Source organism: Meleagris gallopavo, chromosome 10 (genome assembly GCF_000146605.3).
Source record: "Meleagris gallopavo isolate NT-WF06-2002-E0010 breed Aviagen turkey brand Nicholas breeding stock chromosome 10, Turkey_5.1, whole genome shotgun sequence".
Taxonomy (NCBI): Eukaryota; Metazoa; Chordata; class Aves; order Galliformes; family Phasianidae; genus Meleagris; species Meleagris gallopavo.
In genome coordinates this window covers 11,063,987-11,085,296 of record NC_015020.2, presented here as the reverse complement: position 1 = coordinate 11,085,296, position 21,310 = coordinate 11,063,987, and the positions used below count along the sequence as shown (strand labels likewise).

Genomic DNA, 21,310 nt, shown 5'->3' with positions numbered 1-21,310 from the left:
TGATGTGAGCGGCGCGTGGTCGCGAGGCCCTCAGCGAGCGGCCCCGGGGGGGTGCGAGGAGCTGCAGCGGGCCAAGGAGCGGCTGGAGGAAGAGAAGGGGAGGTTGGAGAGGGAGAAAGAGGAGCTGGGCCGGCGACTGGAGAGCAGCGCCCAGGAGATCGCTCGGCTCAGGGCTGCCCGCTGCCCCTCCGGCACAGGTGGGGTGCCCGGCCGCGATGCACTGCGCTCTGCCAGCAAAGGTCAGTGCTGGGGGATGGGAATCTGTGGGCATCCCCTCCTTGCCCCGAATCCTACGTCCTCCCCACGCCATCGGGTCCCGTTGTCCCCCTCCTCCACCCTGCAGCCCGTGCCCCCACCTGGGGCATCTGCCTTTGCCCCTTAGAACAGTGGCCACCCACTGCAAAGGGCAGCGTCCGGCCTGGGGACTCCTGGACCCTCTTCCCGTCTCCATACCTGGGCTGTTTGCTGGCCACATTGGCGTAGGGAGGACCACACACTAATGTGGGGGGCCCTGGGATTCCACCCAAGGGGAATTAAACTTGTGGGGAGGGAACGACGGGGTCAGCAGCGTCCCTCAGCCCTGGGTCACCAATGTGCCCCAGCTCAGGGCACCAGGCTCCCAAGACACACGTTAGCATTTTGGGGGGGGGTGAGGGCTCGGTGCTGGGGTTCACCCGGCTGCCTGGACCCCCTGCAGCCTCCAGGTGGGAGCCGGAGCCCCTCAGCTACCAGGAGCTGAAGTCGGAGAGGACGGAGCTCCCTGCATCTCGGCTGCTGGAGGAGACGGCGCTCGGCCGCCCGCGAGCCGAGGACTCGGGTACAGCCCTGGGACTGGGCTGGGGGGCCTTGGGGCAGCGGCATGGGGAATTGCAGGGGAATCGGGGAGAACTGGGGCTGGGGGAGCCCCGGGGCCCCACGTGACCACAGCACTAACGCATCCTTCCTGCTGTCCCCGCAGGCTGTGGCGAGCTGGCGTGGGTGGGGGAGCCGGTGGTGCTGGGCCGGGCCGACACCATCGCCGGCAAATACGGTGTGTGGATGAAGGACCCCGAGCCCGTGGCACCCTTCACGCGGGAGACCACGTGGCGCGTGGATACGGTGGGCACGGAGGTGCGCCAGCTCTTCCAGTACGAGGCGGCCGAGCAGCTGGCCCGCGGCTACCCCGCCAAGGTGCACGTCCTGCCACGGCCCCTGGAGAGCACCGGGGCTGTCGTCTATCGTGGCGGGCTCTTCTTCCAGCCGCGCCGCTCCCGCGCGCTGGCCCGCTACGACCTGCGGGCTGAGGCCATCTCTGCCGAGCGGGAGCTGCCCGGTGCCGGCTACCATGGGCAGTACCCCTACTCGTGGGGCGGCTACACTGACATCGACCTGGCGGTGGATGAGACGGGGCTGTGGGTGGTGTACAGCACCGAGAAGGCCAAGGGAGCCATCGTCCTCTCCAAGCTGGACCCTGAGACGCTGGAGATCCGGCGCACCTGGGAGACCAACATCCGTAAGCAGTCGGTGGCCAACTCCTTCATCATCTGCGGGACTCTGTACACTGTCAGCAGCTACTCCGCGCCCAATGCCACCGTCAACTTTGCCTACGACACGACCACCGGCACCAGCCGCAGCCTGAGCATCCCCTTCGAGAACCGATTCCAGTACCTCAGCATGGTGGACTACAACCCAGCGGAGCGGCGGCTCTTCGCCTGGGATAGCTACAACATGGTGGCCTACCCTGTGCGCCTCGCCCACGCCTGAGCGCTGCCTGGACCCCGGCCTCCTGCTGATGCCTCCTGCGAAGAAATCCCTTTGTGCTCCATGAAACAAAGTGCTTCTCCAGGGCTGAGCTGTGCCAGTGGATGCATCCCTGTCTGGCCCTTGTGGGTCTGAGTGGGTGCTGGTGGTTCCCAGCCCTGCTCCAGCATCCTCCCAGCCCAGAGATGGGAGCGGGCAGGGCTCAGATGGGCAGGCTGCTGGCTGCCTTCCTGCTGGGACAGAGTGGGACTGGTGAGGGGGCAGCTTCAGCCATGCTGGCCCTCCATCGCCCAGGAGTCCCTGCACTGCCCCTATCCCATCTGGCTTCGTCTCACCTCACCTCACCAGCAGCTCTCCCATGCTGCTTTCAGAGCCCACAGTTATCACTATTTATTGTAGAAAGGCTGTAGGAGGCTTGCTACTCCCTCAGCTTGGGGGGATGCCCCAATAAACGCTGCAGTATTAAATCAGAACAAACGTCTGAGTTTCAACTAACCAAGCTGGAGATTTGCTTAATAAAAGTATTACTACAAGGTGCATGGGGCAAGTCTGGGGGACTGGTGGGAAGCAGGTTTGGGGGACGGAGTGTGCCATGTCCTGTCCATTCTGAGCAGTGCTGGTCATCTGCTGCCATCCCCAGGGTGGGGGACAAGGGCACGGTCCCATTCTAGAATGGCAGTGGACAAGGGGATGCCACAGGCACCAAGGCAACGTGAGTCCTACAACCAGGCAGCACACACGTCCTGCAATGCTGGTGAGTCCGGAGGGCTGGGGGCCAAAACACCTGGCAAAACACCTGGGGTGGGGGGCTCTGCCTTAAGTGAGGACCGACAAGGGATGGGGTGCATCCCAACAAGTGTCAGCACTTGCCCCTGTGGCTGCAGGCAGGCTCCTGGAGGCTCTGAGCGCCCTTTTCCTCCCACAGGCCTGCAGTGGGGCTGGGGCATAGCAGAACAGTGCAGGCAAAGTTATTCCCCTAGCAGCGATGTGCCTACGTCATCACCATGGTGAAGCCTGGCAGTAACACAGAGCCCCGTGACCCGCGGCGAGCCTCTGTCGCGTTGAGATGCCTCAGCTCCCTCTGCATGGTGTCCAAGCCCGGGAAGGCCGTATCCTGCAGCTCCTGCCACCTCTGTGCCACCCCGGGGCTGTCAGCCACTTCACTGCAGGACTATGGCGAGGTGGACCGGCAGCACATCCCCCCGCTCTCTGTCAGCCACGCCATCTTCTCCAGGGATGAGGAGCTGGAGCTTCAGGAGGAGCCGGAAGCCTCCATTGCCCCCTTCATGGAGCCCGAGTGCTTTGAGGCCTGCAACACCTGCGTGCTGTGGAGCACCCAGCTCCATACGCAGACCTGCATCAAGGAGCAGCCCACCGCTGCCCTGAGGGAAGCCGAGCCCAGGGCTGAGGCCTTCCCGCGGCTCCCAGCAGCGCAGTACAACAACTCCGCCATCGACCGCAGCCCCATGCCTGCCCTGCACACCTGCTGGGCGCTGTATGAGGGCCGAGAGCTGGGCCGGCAGAGTGAGGGGACGCAGCATTGGCACAGCTGCCAGCAATAAACTTCAGTCCATCACAGCACTCCTGGCCTTGAGAACTGCTGTATTCCCAGAGTGAGGCAGCCCTCCGCCTCACTCTGAAACACATCCTGGGGATGAATGGCCCGATGGAGATAGAACCGAGGTGGAAGGGACCCTTAAAGGCCATCAGGTCCCGCTCCCTTGTGATGAATGGGGACACCCAGGTCCATCAGGTGCTCAGAGCCCATCTAGGCTGACTTTGGCTGTCTGCAAGGACGGGACACCACCCGATGTCCCCAAAGCTGAGGTGAGAGGCATTGCAGGAGCCCAGGGCCACGGAGTTGGGGTGGAGGGGCCCATGTGTGCTTGCTCCTCCCCACTGGGGATGAAGGGATGGTTTGTTCCCATGTGCTGTGGAGCTCAGGGAGCAGCACAAGGACCAGACGAACCGAGCCCAGGAATTCAGGCCTCCCATTCCCTGCCAGCACCGGGGGCTTTTCAGGCTGGGAAGTCCGTCGTTTAATTGACTAAGAAAATAAATGAAGACGAGCCAAGGTACACAGGATTTCCAGAAAGCCAGGCTTGAGCTGAACAGCAGTAAATACACAGATTGACTTAGCAGGCTATTCAAAGCAAGCCCAGAGATTCTCTCCCCTCCCAAAGCCCAGCAGAAAGGTTGAGCTGAGCAGAGCTGCTGGCTCTGGCCCCACTCACATCAACCCCTCTGCTCCTGTCTTTCAGAACAGTTATGGGCTTTCCATAGACAGGTCCTAATTAAAGAAGCAGCGAGTTCTCCAAATGAAATAGCTTCCCAATTCATGGGACTCCCAATGCAATTGATCCTGACAGCCAGAGAGAGCCCTAGAGCTGAGATTACACACTAAACCCCACTCCAAGACAAAAAGCCCGGAGGGGAATATCTCTCTGCATGCTTCACCTGCCCTCAAAGGCAAGGAAGGAGGGCCCAGGCTATTTTGGAGGGCATATGTCAAAATAGCACACTGAACTCCCCAGTGTTTGTTTTTGATTAAGTTCCAACAGAAATACTGCCCTTGTTCTGCTCAGCACAAGCAGCATCAAAAAGTTTATCATGTTCCCACTGCTCATTTGGGGAAATTGAACTGATTTTTCCAGTGGCATTATTAGAGATCTGAAGATTAATCTTTTCAGAATTCCCCTGAAATACAATATCTCAGCACCTTGATCCAATCCACACTGCTGCAATTCTACAGCAGAAAGCCCCTAGAAGAACTGACACAGCAGGACAGAGCTCCAGCTCCTCCGCTGCCCCCAAAGCACAGCCCCAGCCTGCCGCCCCTCACCCCATAGCAGCACGGCTCTTTCCCGTGTCTGCCCTTTGGAGGGATAGAGCTAGCCAGCTCCTTTTCTCAGGGCAGGATTGTTTCTCTGCCCTGAGACAGGAATGGGGAAAAAAAAGCACCGGACTCTGCTATGAACAGTGTACCCTCTGGTGGCCAGCAGGGAGCAACTGCCTTCCCCTGATACTGCGCCACCAGCTACTCTGCTCAGCGATCACCTGCAGCTGAAGGGCTGCTGAGGTGTTCAGCCCCTCACTAAGACCTGTGCTTCAGAAAAAGGTCAGTAAGTGTATGGTGTGAACTGGTGGGTGCGTTTGGTGCTTGGCCATTTTGTTTCCTTCTGGCCCCGCAGCAGTGAATAGGGAAGGGAGCAGTGAAGGAGGACTGAGCAGCAGCAGAGGGAAGCTCCCTGTTTCCTTGGGAACACTTCCCCTGCAGAAAACGGGCACATCTTGCTTTCAGCACCAGCTGAGGTGAGAACAGCCAGCTGGCTAAATCCGGGTCTCCTATGACATGCAGATCTTTCTCCAAGCAAAGCATCTCGAGTCTCCAACACTGAGCAGCTCACCAGCGACATCACGTCCTGCAGATGCAAACAGCAGGCTCCTTGCAGAGCTCCATGGAAGCCATGTCACCTGAGATCTTCACTGGAGAACAGGATCAGGAGCAGTAAGAGCAGAGGGAAGCCACCAAGAGCCGTTTCAAACTCAGTTTCTCTCTGGCCCTTCTGCTTTCCCAAGCTGCAGAATGCACTCTTCGCCTGGCACGCGATGTTTGGGCTCTCTCCTTGCATCCTGCAGCACTTTGCTAATCATGAGATAACCAGGATACTTTATTTAGAGAATATTTTATTAGTTTCTGTAATCAAACCCATGTAAATAAGACCGTACATATTTTTAATACAGTGCGTTACCCCTGTACAAATGGAAAAAAAATTAAGTTTAACATTTCTAGACCAATATGGCTGTTAATTTCTGTACAATGCCAACTCACACTACAAGTGGGATACTTTTTTTTTTTTCCAAAGTTGACATCACAGCTAAAGTTTCCAAAAATTCAAATTATATATATATTTATATAAAAAGATAACCAAGAGCAACTCACTAGGCATCAATAGCAGCAACAGCCTCTCCAGCTTCTGCAGTCATCTGAACAAAATTATACACATTAGACTTTCAACTCACTCTTCTTTCAAAAAAAAAAATAACAAAAAATCCCAGAAAAAAACCAGCAAGTTCTGCTACTGATGTGGTACCTGGTGCTTTTTATTAGCTTTTCAATCATTGTCTGGAAAAAAACCTCTAGAATAACATTATTAAAAACAGCTCCAGTATAGCACAGTCACTACTACATATCATAAGCAGGTACAGGATATCTTACATTCACAGAAGTATCATACAGTACTGTCCTACAGCTATAATACTAGAGGATACAATTAAAAAGGCATTATCTGACTTGATTCTACGTTCCAGCACACTGTGGGCAGGGAAGTGGTGCGACGCAGCTCCGATATAAAGAATGCACCTTTTAGATAAGATTCTCTTTAATCCAACAAGGTTTCTTTTATTCTTGTGGCACAGCTCTAAGTGCTCATCGCTGTATACAGACATAAGCTGGAAACCGTTTAAAGATCACTCGCTTCATATAAAGATAGCTGGACAGAGGTGAACAGAATAACTGGGACTATTGATGCAATTAACCTTTCATCTCCAGAGGTGAACAACTGAGGGAGTGGGTGTAGAGAACACAGGTGGCCAAGTAGCATTTTCATATTGTGATCTAAATACAGTATATTGTCATCCAAGAAGCAGCAGCCAGCAAAGCACTGCCTTCAGAGAGAATTCAACACTGCCACGTTAGCCTTTGTGCTACGTTACACGTCACACAGTAAAGGTGATTCTGCCAGCTATGTGAATTCCTCTGTTTAATACAACACGGGAGCTCCTCAAGTCACTACAAACTTAATGCACGTTACTTGGCCCAGCACCATTTTCAGATCTGCATGTTCTCATACTCATGAGTTTACAAAAAGATAAATAGCAGCTGAAGATCAGAAGAAAGTAAGAGTATTTATCTCGTCAGCTAGGAACATGCCTCCCCAACCGCCTTCTTCCTCGCTATGCTATTTCTCAGCTTTCAGGCTGGGAAGCATATAGGTGTGTAAGCCAGAACATGCGCACACGTGTAAAACGTGCACACTATCGAAAGCGGTCTTCATGCTGTCACAGGAAATAATAAGCCCAAAGAGCCTAGAAGCTCAGCTGGATACACAGCAGTTTAAATTCATAACTGCTGACAGCTTCTATGTCCCTTTATGCAGTTAAGAGCCCTGCAGGGAGAGAGGACTGCTGTCTCATCCTTGGGGCTACAAATTCATGCTGCTGCTGCCATCTCCCCCATCCTGCCCTCTCCCCCCCCACCTCCAAGGAAATACAGCCTCTAAGATTTTGTTTCTTCAGTTTTGATTGCCTGAGGTTTGATTGGTCCAGTTCTAACAGGCTTTGTTGCTGCAGGAGGTGCGGGGGCAGGCTTCTCCTCTGCTTTGTCCTGGCAGACTCCTGAAGAGTCAGCAATCGCCTCGGAGGGTTTGCTCCCGTTCTCATCCACTTTCTGCGCTTTGCCTCCTATTGGTTTGCTCTGCTGCTGCTCAGAAAAGAATCTCTGGGTGGACTGAAGTACCTCTGCTCTCTGCTTTGCCTTAAGAAAGGGAGAAAATATGTTTACTGAAGAGATGGGTACAGGAATAAAAGCGACTTCACAAAAGTAATTCCTAAATGAAAGGACTGACCACCCTGGCCAGGCTTTGCCAGAAGGGCAGTGTCAATCCAGTTCCTTTCCAGATACCAACTCACGGGCAACCAGGGCACCTGGCTCCTCAGCAGCAGTGTAACATTGTGCCTCGGCTTCCCTTGCTCTTCATAATCCTCACATCCGCAAGAGAGAACCAAGAACAAGTTTCAATCATTATCTCACATCTTTTTACCTTGCTAGCTAGCATTACAGAACCCAAAAGCACAAACAGCCCTGAAAGAGTACAAACAAACTGAAGTTGCACAGTGTCAGATAGGACCAGAACACATCCGAGCTCCAACACTACTCAGCCACACAAGCACTGAGGGTTACACCAGCTTCCTTCATCCAGCCCCTGCACTGAGGAAGCTCAGAGCATGGGGCAGGGGGAAAGAAGCAGAGTCTCTGAGCAGCCAAATTTTCCCACTATTGCTCTGGACACAGATTTCGGAGCCTGCGATGCCAATGCAACTGAACCTGCCTCAAATCTGTGCTACATGTAGCTGAAACTGTATCTGCTTCCAACTCAAAACAGGTTCTCATCCTGGGAAAACAAACCATTGCCTGGCTTTCTCCAAATCCCTCCTGATCCCACCAGTAATCTGAATTTGCACTTGTTAAGTTCAGCCTTCATGATCAAGTGTTAAAGCTGCAGTCTTATGCTGGACCTTCCACATGTCAGTGAAGAGCTGTGCATACCAGATGCTTCAGACCAAGCACTTGGCTCTCCTCTCCATCCCAGACTTGGTTAAAGCAGGGGCTGCACTACCAGTTAAACCTTTTGGAAGCAGTTAAATGACTTTTTAAAATAAGACCTATTTTATACAAGGAACCCCAACCACAACACAGATAACCAAAACCCATGTACCTCTCCGTATATTAAGTATTTTACAGAAAACTAGAGAGAAAAAATAGCCAAAGCTCAAAACATGAGGTCTTGGTTTTGATAATGTCTAGTTGCTTCAAGTAGCCAAACCAGTAACAGAACAGAAAACAGATCTGTGAACTCTGACATGCCAAACTGCAACTACAGTCTGGTTTTACTGAAGCCAGACAGACACCTGAAATCCTTTGTGTAATTTCAGATATCCCCTGAGGTTAAGGCTAAAAAGCTGGATGATTTGATCACAGGCAACCAAGCATGACAAAAAAACTTACATTCTTCTGAACAGCACTTGCAGGGAGATTCAGAAAGCCAGGACTGCATGTCTGTATATGCTGTGACAGGCTAGAGCCAGTTTGCAATACAGACTGAAGACAATACCCTAAAAACACCATTTGTTAGGTCTCCAAGTGGCATCAATTGGTGGTAGAAAAATTCTAGATATATGACCTATTTAAAGGGGGACGATCAACTCCTACAACCAGAAGTACAACTTTATACCTCCTCACATGAGTTGTGGCCAATGACAGCACGTAAGGGAGCTCCATGGCACCATCCATCCACATAAGCAGCTTATTCTGCAGAATACAGGTAGATGAGCTAAGCGTACAGTATCCCTACGCAGAACCCTTGTACTGCAGTCTCTGCCTTGTAAGAAGAGCTTGTCTCACCCTTAAGGCTCCCAAAGCACTCTAACAAGATACATGACTCATTGCCTACCACCAAAACGCAGCCACCTCTTCTGCAGAGCATACCACATCGCTGCATTCTGTCAGAGAGACTTATCACAGGCACTGCAACTCACTAGGAAAAGAATTAGCAGAATAAGCTAGAAGCAAGGCTGGCTGGGACACGAGGGCTCATACCACTGCTCAGAGTTGGGGGAGATGTGAAATGACAGCTAGCACTCGAGTTCATGGGCTTCATCGCTCATTCAAAAATCCAGTTGTCAGATTGCCTTGGGCAGCGGCAGCTGCTTCACAGCCACTCAGCACAGGACCACTTGAGAAAGGAAGCTCCCTAATCATTTTTTTAGTCTCAAGTTCTTATTAATAGAAAAACAAAACAAGGTTTAGAAAAGGTCTGTGTTCAGCTGTTGGAGGCCCGGCTACTGGCTTTGGCTCCAGAGGCATCTGAATTAAGACATGATTTGCAGACACATCCCTGCCCTACAAGCCGTCAAGACTGAACTGGTGTTAGCAGCACTGCAGTTCAAATACTAACCTTCATGTCTTGTTCAGCCTTCATCGCAGCCTGGGCCTGACTGCCTCTGGCTCCAGACACTGATCCACAAAGACCTCTGGCCACATGCGGTAAGCGAGGGTGGCTCATAAGGCCTGTGATCATCTGAGACGGCATCTGACTATGCAGTACTATTGGCAGCCTCTGAACAGGCGCTGGGAAGGTGTTAGTATATGGGGCTCTTACCAATGGAGGGAGCAGGTTAGGCTGAGAGAGGATCTAAGTGGGGGAAAAACAACAAAAAGAGACATTTAACAATTAGAAAACTGCCAACTAGATTGCAGGTTGGCATCATCTTATAGGGGAAAAAAAAAAACGCCTGCTCTGCTGTCAAACTGATGTCAAGAAACAAGCTTGAGAGGCCATGCTTAAGTTCCAGGACAAAACAGCACTATAGTGCTGCTGTGCCTCCAAGTTTTACTTAGACATTGTAAATAATAAGAAAGAAGACTCAGGCAAGACTGTGGAGGAGTCACTAGAGAAAGGCAGTGCTGAAAAGTCTAGGTAGCTTCTGCTAGTTGCAATAAAAAAAATAAAAAAATTAAAAAATCAAACCTTAAGCTCTGCAGTCAGACACTCAAATGTTAAAGCCTGAAGAGAAACATCCTACATTTTAACAGAGGCTGTCTCCCTAGCAGCCTGGCTACAGTCACCCACAAGCGGGATGCAGCTCCCTTGTAAAGCTGCGCTCCTGGAAAGCCAGCACAAGAACTGACCTCATTCACAGCTACTAACAGATTCCTTGGCACGCACAGAACTCTCCAATTAAACCCACCACAAAATCTGCACTACTAGTTAGCAAGACCAGAAGGTATTTTTGCCTTGATCTTGAAATCAGTTTCTTCACACTTTTTTTTTTTTTAAAAAAAGGATTTCATTGTGCATCTCCCTGTGATAAAACCTGAAGAAACAGAGCAAAGTTGAGAAGCCAGTGAGTTATACAGAGCAAGATTTGCCTGCAGGAAGCCACCAGCTGCCTACCTGTGGTGCAAACTGTGCAGGAAATGGCTGGGTCATTCTCACAGCAGCAGCTGCTGACTGGAACTGCTTCTGGTAGACAATGCTGTTCATTTTATTGGACTGATTGTTAGGACTTGTAGAACTGGCCCTGAAGAAAAACAACAGTTAGAATCACGTTGCTCTCAAACAAAGCATGTTTCTATCATTAGTTGCAACTTAAAAGACAGCCTGGAGTAGGGAAAATCTCTTACAGAAACTAGTATCAGATTTTTCTGGATGTACTTTCAATTCAAACTGAAACAAACCCAGAACTTAAGGCTACTAAGAATACAAAGAGAAAACGTAAGAGAAATTTTTAGGATTTGGAAACGCTATAGGGTAATGTCTATATAAAGACTCTCCTCAAAGTACTACAACACAAGTTCTAACAAAGTGTGTACTCTTCCCCATTTCTGCTACCTTTTGCTCAGTCCTACCCCTTTACACTGCTGTGGGGCTCTGAGCTTGTCACAACAGGCAATTAACTGCAGTGTGCAGCTGCTTCCACTCTGACCTGCTGGCAAATGTTTTAAAGATGCATCTGAGCAAATTTCCAGAGTTCTACAGAAAATGCTCTCTTCGTGTTTTATTTGGCTGAGAGAATGTCCTTCCATTATAACTTCTACGACGAGAGGAATCACCATGAATTAAATGAAGCTTGAAAGATTAACTGGGGGAATGGCACTCAACAGCTCTCAGAGGAGGAAAGAGTAAGCAGCCCTCTTTAAAAATGGAGGCTGACTTGCAGAGAGTGTGAAACGAGCAGCAGGACAACAGTGACAAGGAAGGCAGCTACACTCAGTCCACACAACATTTCACAAACTTGGCACTTTTGAGCTCTGTTTTTCTGCATCTTCCCAGTACCTTCACACTTAACACCAAAGCTTATGGTACATCCCACTTCAGCTGCATCCCACAGATTCTACATGAGACATTTCTACAAGACACAGACCATCATCTTCCTCACTCCTTTTTTTCTTACGTGAAATGTTGCAGGCAAGAATTCAGGACTGCATGCAGGAATTCAAACTAATTCCTGCTTCACTAGAAAAGCCTGGATGCTTTCAGCCTGCTACACTGAAAGTCAATGAAATACAATTACCATGCATGGGAGTGCAGTTTTCAAGAACAAAACTACCTTGCTCCAAAGTTCCACTTTTAAGTTCCTTCAGCCCACTCAACTTCACACAAAAGCATCTCAGTAAGTTCACTAAGAGGTACATTCTGCATATGAGAATTCAATCCATTCTGTCAATTAACCAAGTAAACCTGCCAACTGCTTAATTTCAATCAGGAGGAGCTTAGGAAACAAAGGTGCAGAATGTATAACAGAACTGCTGCAAGAACTACTGCTCAGGTGCTTTTAGTTTTGTTTTTTAAACTTTCAACACTGCAGTTATTATTACGCTCAGGGAAGTTAAACAGTCTTGATAGCTCTAATCCAAAGTACATCTTCTCTGCCCAGTTCTGTCTGCTAGGTCATTTTTAGTTCATTTGTTTAGTTCCATTTAATTCCAAAATATTTTTAATGTCTTATTTCAGAGCTATATTTTTCTGGCTGAATGCAGGGGGGATCTGATGACGTACATCTTAAGAACATGCTCCTTCTAAGTTCAGATTAAACATTGTATTTTGCATTAGTAGCCCCTCATCCCATGCTTTTCAAAGCTGGCTGCTCATGTATGACTAGGTGAATTTTCCAGATCTGATTTCAAGAATTTGGAACTTGAGAAGAGATTTACCGGAAGGGACTGGATGTTGGAGTAGTACTTCTGCCAGACACCGGTGGTGTTCCAGGTTTAACATCAATACCACCTCCAAATGCCTTCAGTTCCATTTCTGATATCTGAAAAGCACAGCAATTAACATCCCAATTCAGTAAGAGAAAAGAAAAATTTGTAGTTTGAAGTTTTCTTTCCCACCTCAGAAAACACAGGAAAATATTTAGCAACAACCCTGAAAAATGCTGAAAGGAAGAGCCAAATAAAATAAGCAAGTTCTAGAAAACAAGCAAAAAAAAAAAGCACAGCAAAGAAGTCATTCACATTGCAAATCCTCAGACTATAAATGGAGCAATGAATCTTGCATGTATATTTTCCAGATACAGTCAATATAATAAATTAGTCTCTGGAACAGCATCCTTCCACAGACACATCTATAAAGCATAATAACAACATTAAGTCAAATGTAAGTGGGCTTTGTTTTCATTTGGCTATCTTTAGCAGGAACATGATGGAATCCCTAACACAGCAGCAAATGCACCTACGGGAAAATCCCACCATCCCACCTTAGCTTCTCATTTCTTGCTGAAGCAATAGTGGCTGCACCCTGAAATCCAGGCCACAAGCTCTAAGTATTTCAAGTGTAGCCCTAGAGCTAGATGACTTCCTGCTCCAGGGAAAGGCCTTGCTACACCTGACAGAAAGCTTGGCTGTGTTCATGTAGTGTCACAGTGCCACCTGAAAGCGTCACAAGTGTGTGGTGCTGTACACTATCCAAAAATCCTGTGTGCCTGCAAATCTGAAATTGCATCTAAGAGACCTCATGATTGGACGGCAGCTCTTCACATCTCTTTATTAACAACTGCCACAGAGGCTCCACACAAAGGAGAAAACTCCCTTGTAGTATTCAAGTTTCCAGCACTGTTTCAATGTTATCTCCTTGCTAGAGCAGTCACTCGAGGCAAGTTTTCTTTTGCTGTAAGGCCAGCCTTTGCACACTATGTTCTGTGTTCTCATAGCACCTTGTGGTGCTATTCAGAAAAGCAGAACCTCAGAGAGCAGAAGAATTTAGCTCTATTTTAAGGTCACAGTTAATACAAAGTCCACTGAAGTCCCTAAAACTCCAGTCTGTTGCATCAGAAAGACTAGTTTCCATGCCATTCGCTCTTAGATTCACACTGAAGAGCAGAAGAGATGTTAATATCCTTACAAAAGTTGAAGGGATAACTTCCTGTCTCTAGAATTATCTACACACAGATACACAAGCTTCTCCTGTGATGTTTTTCACCACAGCTACCTGACAGGAATTCCCTGGGATACTTATCTGCACAGAGAACAAGACAGTATTAGTGAAGATTACATCTACCCTGTTAGAGCAACAGGTACACGATAGAATAAATTCATGCAGCAGGTGGCAGCATTACAAATGCAGTCAATGCATTTGCCAGTTTGGAAGCACAAATGAAATCTCAGTTTGCACCAGTATTAGGTTAGAAACAAACACTGACAGATAGAAGCATGACTAGAAGAAACAAAAAAAAACAGCTCTGACACTTTTTTTTTTTAAATGCTTTAACAATTCCTTCTGTACAGTTTTCTACATGGTGCCCTCCATGAAGTATTCTACTAGTCCACAAAGCCACTATCAAACAAAGTATTCCTGCAATTTGTCTAGTAGCAAGCCAGCCACAAATGAAACTCATCTACGCTACAGTCACTAAGGGACTGATCTTGGCTGGCTTTCCTGTTTTCCCCACTCTAACTTTTAAGGTCAAGGTATGTTTCTTAAATGCAAGTGTCATCACAGGTTGCCATGCTGGTTCTACAGAATAGCAAACAGCCATGCTTCCTATTCATTTTTGTACTGCAAATTTGTCCATACAAATACCTTTCCAGTCGCAGCTATCATGCTGTGCTGAGTTCCTGCTGGGATCAATCCTCTGAAGGGCTGGGTTACTTGTGCTGGTCTGCTTAAATTTTGAGCCTGTGCTTGCGGTGGTGTGTGCTGTAGTGGTGGTTGTAAAGACTGGGGTAGGGCAATAAGTGGCTGTGCTGTGGATCCAAAGTTGGGCAAAGAAAGTTGTGATCCTGGTAAAGGTACTGTTACCTGGGGGGGAAAAAGAAGTATAGAATCACCAGTAACACATACACAAGGGCCATCATTTAACTTCCTTTACTAGTTCTGTGATTTCGGTTACATACAGGGTAAATGGTTTAATTTCTCATGGAATCACAGAGTAGTTTGGGCTGGAAGGAATCTTAAACATCAGTGGATAAGCGTGTGAGAATACCACAGTGACCTGACTGGCAGGAATAATTGCATTTAATAGTTTGACCACCAGTCTCAAACCTGAAAAGAACATATTGTGTGACTACAAGACTATGCATGATATAATATTCTCCAGATGTGAAAGACTTAGCAAGGTTCTGCTCTGAATGATAAAAAAATTTCAAATATAGAGACAGTCATATTTGAACACATTAAAAACATGAACATTTCCAGAAGGTCCTTAAAACTATGCTCCATTTTCAACAGACGAGACCCAATTTTTTAAATACTCTTTTCTAGACATCTGTTTTGGTAACTTCTTGCATATTAAGGAGCCTACTATAGCTTTTTTTTCCCCCCCCTCTCCAAAGCCACTTAAAATCAAAATTTGAACCAGAAGATGGAAGCCAATAGACAGCATGCTGTAAATAGGACTATATCTGCACATAGCAAATTAACAGATCTTTCACAAAAGAATTCCACTGGAGCTATTTTACAAGTCTCCTAATGCATGTTACTGACCTGGTTGTCCTATTTTGCTTGTTTGATCATTTATCTGCCCACTTTCCAGTTATTTTCTATGTTTGATCTCTGACACGTGGCAGATCTGACTTTTCAACTCAGTGAAACTTGGGTGTTAACAACTGGGCTGCACGAAGCACCCTGCAGTTTACTCAGCTCTTTCCACCACCAATATTTGAACCCAAGAAGGCAGCACACACCTCAACCAGCTAGCAACAGCACTGTGCAAACTACATCTTTGCTTGTCACTGGAAGGTGAACTCTTTAAGAGAAGGAAACCATAGACAAACTATCACGATGAACTTGCAGGCCATTCAGCTTCTCAGTAACTCAATTTTGCAGTGCTGCTGCAGTAACTCCCTGTGGCTATCAGTTTTTAATTCTTGCAGTTCAGAAGAACCAACGATTCTCTGAAACCTCCTCTCCCATAACATACTCAAACCATCACCAACAACATGCTTTTAAGAAGAATACAATTTAGGAAATTTACCATGCCATAGTTTACCTGCTGGAGAGCACTGGGAGACTGGGCAGTGTTGTAGAAATTGCTCTGGCCAGGCTGTTGAACTTGCCCAGAATACAGATTTGAAGCCTGGGTGAGTGTAGCTCTGGCCTAGGAAGAGTGAAAAACAACATTAAGAATACTTAATTCCAATAAGCTTAATAATACTTAATATAATGATTAAGATAATACTTAATTCTTAAAACTGAGACAGCGTGACACAGTAGTACAGTAGAAAGAACAGGACAGAAATATGAAAACCTGAATGTTTCAGATTGTAATAAAGCTCTTATTTGCAAATGGTGGAATAGTCCTTTGCCACCTACAATAAATGAAACCAAACGAAGAGCTCCAATAGTAATACAAGTGCAAGGATTCCTGCATTCTGGAGAACAATCCTCAATTAAGAGATTATTCTAATGTACCTTTATGAAATTAAAAGGACATTATCTTCCAAGTGTCTGAAGTTTTCTGTCACTACAACCATCATGTAACTATTACAGAAGGAGGCGATACTTTATTTATAATTGCATTATTTTTTATCAAATCACTGCAGAAGTTTTGCATTTTTGATATTTCCTACCTGGAGAATGTGTGTATCAAGAAGCTGAGAGCCTCCCAGTCCTGAAGCTTGACTAAGTTGATGTTCATATAAGATTGGAATAGGTTGTGTATTAGAAGTCTGCTGAAATGCCAGGCTTGACTGTGCCTTTGCAAGCTCCTGGTGTTGTACTGTCGGGAAGTTGTGTAAGGCTGTACCAGACAGAACTACTGGCGATGGCTGAGACAAACCACTTTGCATGAAAGCTTGCTGAGACCTGCAATAGATTGGAGCATTATGTATAAAAACTAAAGAGTTCAACAATGAACCACCAGAAATGTAAAGTCATGAGTTATATTGTTTAAACAATTAGAAAACTTGATTGGCCAAATTTTTACTAGAGAAAGATTTTTTTTTTTTATTCTGCAGGCAGCAAAATAATAGATACTAAAGACCACATGAAAAATAACCAGGCTTTTTTTTATTTATACCAGTATACACACCAAGCTGAAGTATTTTTTCTTAATTTGACCAAACTACATACACTAACTACTGGTTATTAGTTCATGTACTATAAGGTAGGTCAGTGTGAAAGTATCACATTAGCAGTCCCACTCCATCATAAAGCAAATTGCTTTTGTAGTCTTGGCTTCATAGATCTTCAAAATCTGACCTTTAATACTTATAAGTTACTGGATGTTGATAACTGTAGTTTCCAAATGAATGCTCTGGCTTCAAAATTGGAACACCAATAGGCACCAAAGTCTTTAATTTTAACCAGATATTCAGTTGCTTTCTCATCACCATAGGAAAGTTGCAGTTTAAAAAACAAAGACCAAAAGCAGAACAGCAAAGCACTGCAACAGAGCGGTGGTTTTAGTCCACCAAGAAGTATTTCTTCAAACCCCTTCCTTAAGTCAGTTGAATAGCCACCACTGGAGAATCAAATAAGTTTTGAGGGTTGCTTCTGAGAGTATCTCAAAGGACAGTGTTCTCCATGTAAAAATACCTTTCACCAAGAACTTGGTTGATATGTACTAGCATAGCACTAGCCCTATTAACCTGTTATGTGCAACAACCTTGTGCTTGCTTGCCTTACAGAACATCCAGGTTAATTCCATTCTGTACCTTAAGTTACACACCATTCTCTTAGAATTGTACAATTTTAATTGTAAGCACTGGAAAAAAAACTTCCCTAAATTGAATGCAAATACTGTTGTCAAAGTAGACACATTTTCATGTTTTACATATGCATCCACCTACATAGAGATTTATCTATTTTAAACCAGTAACCCTGTAGCTCATATTTCTCTGTATCTCTAAAGATGTGGGAAAGGTATTAGTTCCCTCAAATAGCACAACTCAAAACTCCATCAATACTGGGTGTGTGCGTGACTAGATCAGGCAGAAGCATTTATTTAATCTGGACTGCATGCCAGGCTGATTGTGTTTTTGCAGCTAGCCAATTGTTTGCAACCATTTTTGTCAGCTTTGGAAGGACAAACAATATTTCACCTCATTCACCCAGTACAAAAAGCACTTGGTACACAGGATAGGGAGAGATTAAAGGTTAAAGGGATTCGGGATACACATGTGAGATTCCTCTAAGTCTACTTAGTTTGGCTTTGGCTTTCTACATCACAAACAACAGGCTTTTCTACACACACAGGCAAAAATCTCTAATTGCTTTTGCAAAAAAAACTTTCTCAAAGTGAAACTAGCCAAGTTTGTCAGAGTACCACCGTGAATAAATTTTGATGGGAACAACGCGGAAGCTCTGGAATAGTTTACAGTGGAAAATTATATGCAGATTTATAGACAAATTCAATGCCATCTGTGATACACTGATCTTCTGATTGACTTCTGTAGCAAACAGAAAATATTTATTCTAAAACGTGATCTGCTATCCCCAATGCATCATGGGATTACTATGGGGTTCAAGTTAGGATTTCAAAGTGTTTCTAGATACCAATGTTAGATAGATCAGAAAATAAACAAAATGCTGAATTAAAGGGCCAGACTTCTCTGCCTCCCACCACTGCTTTTTTTTTTATTATTATTTAAGACCGATTATGTTTTCAGCTTTTTAGCCTGATTTCCTCAAGGTACAAATATCACTGATAACTTCTGAACCCAGAATTTCACAGCTCCACCTGTACATGCAAACCAGCTAATCTGTGTATGGAGTTCTTATGAGGATCAACAGATTAAAGATTTTGGGAGGGAAGACAGAAAGATGAAGTAGCCATTGAACACAGAATTTATCTGCAAAGATGTGAGTTCTATGAATTCTGCCACCCAAAAAGCAAATAAATTCACATATGCTACTTACCTGTAAGGTTGTAAAGAAGAGTTGAACAACTCTTGGGCTTGTGACACAGCTGGTGCTGCTCCTAAACTCAGCTGAGCTTGGTGCTGTCCTTGCAGAGGTGCATAGATGGGGATGGGGATCTGCTGTACTGAAGCAGGCTACATAAAGAAGAAGCCATTAAATTCAATAAACCTGTCTTAATATGATCATACAAGCACCTTGTGAATATGTGCTTTCACATTAAGTATACCATGAGTGAAAGCTTTTTATGACAATTGTTTTGAATCGAGAGGAGCAGGAGAGATTGAATATCATCCACAGGCATCAGTATGAAGCAGTAAAAGTAGGCATGATTTTGTTTCTTGTGGAATCTTCCCACTCTTGCCTGCCCCTATGTGCATATCAGCAGAGCTGGAATGGAGGAGAAAGTAAGAAAAAAAAATCCCCAAATACCTGAGAAAGTCCTGGTTGAAAGCCTTGCTGTTGGGCCAAAGAAGGTGGTGCCAAGCGTGCATGTTGGGTGTTGAACAGGTGACTTGTATCCATATAAAAAGCTGGAATTTGGGCTGCAGTACCTCAAGAGGAGAAATACAGTTAGATCAACTTCTAAGCATTCCCTCGCTAGACAAATTTTCACCAAGAGATGCAGCCGCTGTCAGTACTTCTCAGTACAACTACCAGAGTTTGAATGCAGCAGCTGGGTGCATAGTACGTGTGGTATTTTTTTCTTTGGTATCAATTCATCCCTATTAGAATCTATCAGTTTTGCATACCCGTGTTATTCTCTGGGGACAAAACAGATCCTGGCAAAAAAGAGGCATTTTTAATGAAGGAAGGGAAAGAACATGCTTCATGTAATTTAGGTTAACTATATGTAGAATTTTCTTTGAAGAAAAAAATGCCATTATCATAAACTACTGTGGCACCTTATTAAAATCACCAACACTAAGTCATTCTTGGTCTTAAACAGTGATTTAAAATTCTGAAACAGAAAAGTGGCAAGAAACTCACTTTCCTCACTAAGCTAACAACATAGCATTACTGATATGGCTTGCATATGTAGCTTAAGATAATTAGTGAATATTTGCTTATAAAAGCTTCTCCATCGTTCTGCCTTTACTACAGATAAATTCAGAATGAAATTCTCAAGCTTCAGAATGCCAAAAAAGCAGACACGTGGTTTCTCAGTCAAACACCATTACCTGCTGCAGACTGAGATACATAGACCTGGGGACTCTGCTGTTGCTGGGCAATGAGGGATGGCATGCAGCTCAGCTGGGAAAAGTGACTTGCAGAAGCTAGGCTGCTTGTCTGCAACTGCTGTGGTTTCACTTTACATATATTGGGAGGGTCCGAGGTGCTCGCAGTCTTTGTACTCAGTGAAGAGGTCGTGTATGTTCCAGTTCCTAGAAGGAGAGAAGCAAGTGGTGTATCATCAACCAGTTGAAGACACTCCAAAGCCTCCTCTCTTTCAGTGCTCAGAGATTTTGGTATAGCTATGCAAGCACAGCCACTATCGGCAATGAAAACCAAAATCTACTGCAGCTATTTCCATCACTGTACGGCAGATGGAGAGTAGAAAGAACAATTCTATTAAGTTCACTATAGGAAGAGCTACAACAATAGTATTTCTCCCTTCTCAAGCGCGGGAGGACATGCAAATATCCAAGTAGTTATATCAGTTAATAATACTTCAGTGTACTGTGATTGTGCCTTAAGACCAAACGCCCGGCTCCAAAAAAAAGCTCTTTTTAATCAGCTGAGGTTTTGCCAGATATTCTAACGCTCCTAGGCATGAAGACTTAATCAGACGTAGCATCTTTTGGTTCTGACAAATAACAAGGATGGGAACAAGCACTGTTCATGAAGAACAGTTGGGCATTAGCTCTCTCTAATACAAGGGAGGCTCGGTAAAAGCTGTTGAAGCCTTGGCTCTAAAAGTAAACTGCAAATGAAATTAATGCTGCAACTAGCTGGATGAAGTGTTTGCTGGAAGGTAAACCTGTTTGCTGGAACTGAGTGGCTGGCAGAACTGACATCTGTTCCAAAAAAATCCCACTCGCCTCCCTTCACTCAGATAAACAAAATGAAACTAACATGTCAGCCAACAGAAGCTTACATCCTCTTTTAAGTCCTTATATGTAGCATAAGCAGAAAGATGTCTTTTCAGTATTCCTTTTAGCTAACTGAAGTGCAATAGGGTAAGGATCTCTTTGTTAATTAGACATATCTAGAAAACTACTGTTCAGATATGACATTTCACACCTGCACAAAATTTGTCAGCTCTGTATTAAACACATTTCCATAGGGAACCTAATTTTTGGAACACAGAACAAAGAGCAATATAACAGGACATTGCAATCTTAACACCTAGTACCTGATAGTGAAGTTGTTGGTGTAACGGAAGCCACAGGAATAGGAGGCATTGATGCACTAGAGAAAGAGCTGTAAGTACCACTGCTTGGCACAGCGTTGCTGCTGCTGCTGTTGCTGCTGCTGCCACCAGCTATGGGAGATGCTGCCGAGGTCACTGGTGAACTCTTCTCCCCCATGTTTGGGGAATTCTCCCATGCTTTGCGTGCAGACTCCATCTATTTAAAAAGAAAACAAATTTCCTTATCTGTTAGGAAATTCAACCAGTCCAACAGCCTTCCTCTTTTTAACAGTTATTTTTAGTTCAAAAGGCAACTCAGGCTTCATGCGAGCCTCTTAAAAAAATTGCCGTAATCGTGCAACTCTGTTCATGCAAAAAGCATACAGCCTGAAGTTGGAGCTTCTTGCTGTTCCAACTGCACACGTGCACAGTTCATCTTAATGCTGAGTACTCAAAAGAGAGTTCACTCACACTAATCTGGCTTACTTTTATTTGACACGGAGAGCAAATGACACAGGAAGCAAAAGAAAGGTACAAAAGAATCCAAGTATTTCCAGGAAGACTTTTTTTTTTTTTT

The 21,310-nt window shown here is 45.8% G+C and overlaps 2 protein-coding genes across 5 annotated transcripts; one reads left to right on the top strand and one right to left on the bottom strand.

Moving 5' to 3' along the window:
- Nucleotide 1: 1 nt before the first annotated feature.
- MYOC (myocilin) lies at nt 2-3,321 on the top strand (the record flags this gene model as incomplete). The annotated part of the gene is made up of 4 exons (XM_019618376.1): nt 2-239; nt 698-817; nt 959-2,494; nt 2,666-3,321. Coding segments are annotated over 3 exons (1,143 nt in total), but the record flags the coding sequence as incomplete, so codon positions are not given.
- Nucleotides 3,322-5,407: 2,086 nt separating this feature from the next.
- Nucleotides 5,408-20,973, bottom strand: LOC104912336 (protein PRRC2C-like). 4 transcript variants are annotated; one of them, XM_010715717.2, is made up of 11 exons: nt 20,737-20,973; nt 19,562-19,765; nt 18,813-18,934; nt 18,381-18,517; nt 16,091-16,325; nt 15,496-15,618; nt 14,103-14,321; nt 12,236-12,339; nt 10,476-10,602; nt 9,477-9,713; nt 5,408-7,276 (listed from the first exon to the last, which is right to left on the bottom strand). In XM_010715717.2, the coding sequence occupies exons 1-11, from the start codon at nt 20,948-20,950 to the stop codon at nt 7,019-7,021; spliced, it is 1,980 nt and encodes a 659-aa protein (XP_010714019.1). In that variant the 5' UTR covers nt 20,951-20,973; the 3' UTR covers nt 5,408-7,018. The 4 variants fall into 4 exon arrangements, with proteins under 4 accessions (XP_010714019.1, XP_010714021.1, XP_010714020.1 ...); XM_010715719.2 differs by having other exon boundaries at nt 15,511-15,618; XM_010715718.2 differs by having other exon boundaries at nt 18,813-18,925.
- Between the last annotated feature and the right edge of the window lie 337 nt (nt 20,974-21,310).

Excerpts from the sequence above, each read along its gene's own strand:
- LOC104912336 (XM_010715717.2), bottom strand. The coding sequence starts at position 20,950 with ATGGAGTCTGCACGCAAAGCATGGGAGAATTCCCCAAACATGGGGGAG. Across the intron at positions 16,326-18,380 it reads TCTTCTTTACAACCTTACAG|GTCTCAGCAAGCTTTCATGC; the intron begins GTAAGTAGCATA and ends AATCTATTGCAG. Across the intron at positions 7,277-9,476 it reads AGGCTGAACAAGACATGAAG|GCAAAGCAGAGAGCAGAGGT; the intron begins GTTAGTATTTGA and ends CCCTTTCTTAAG.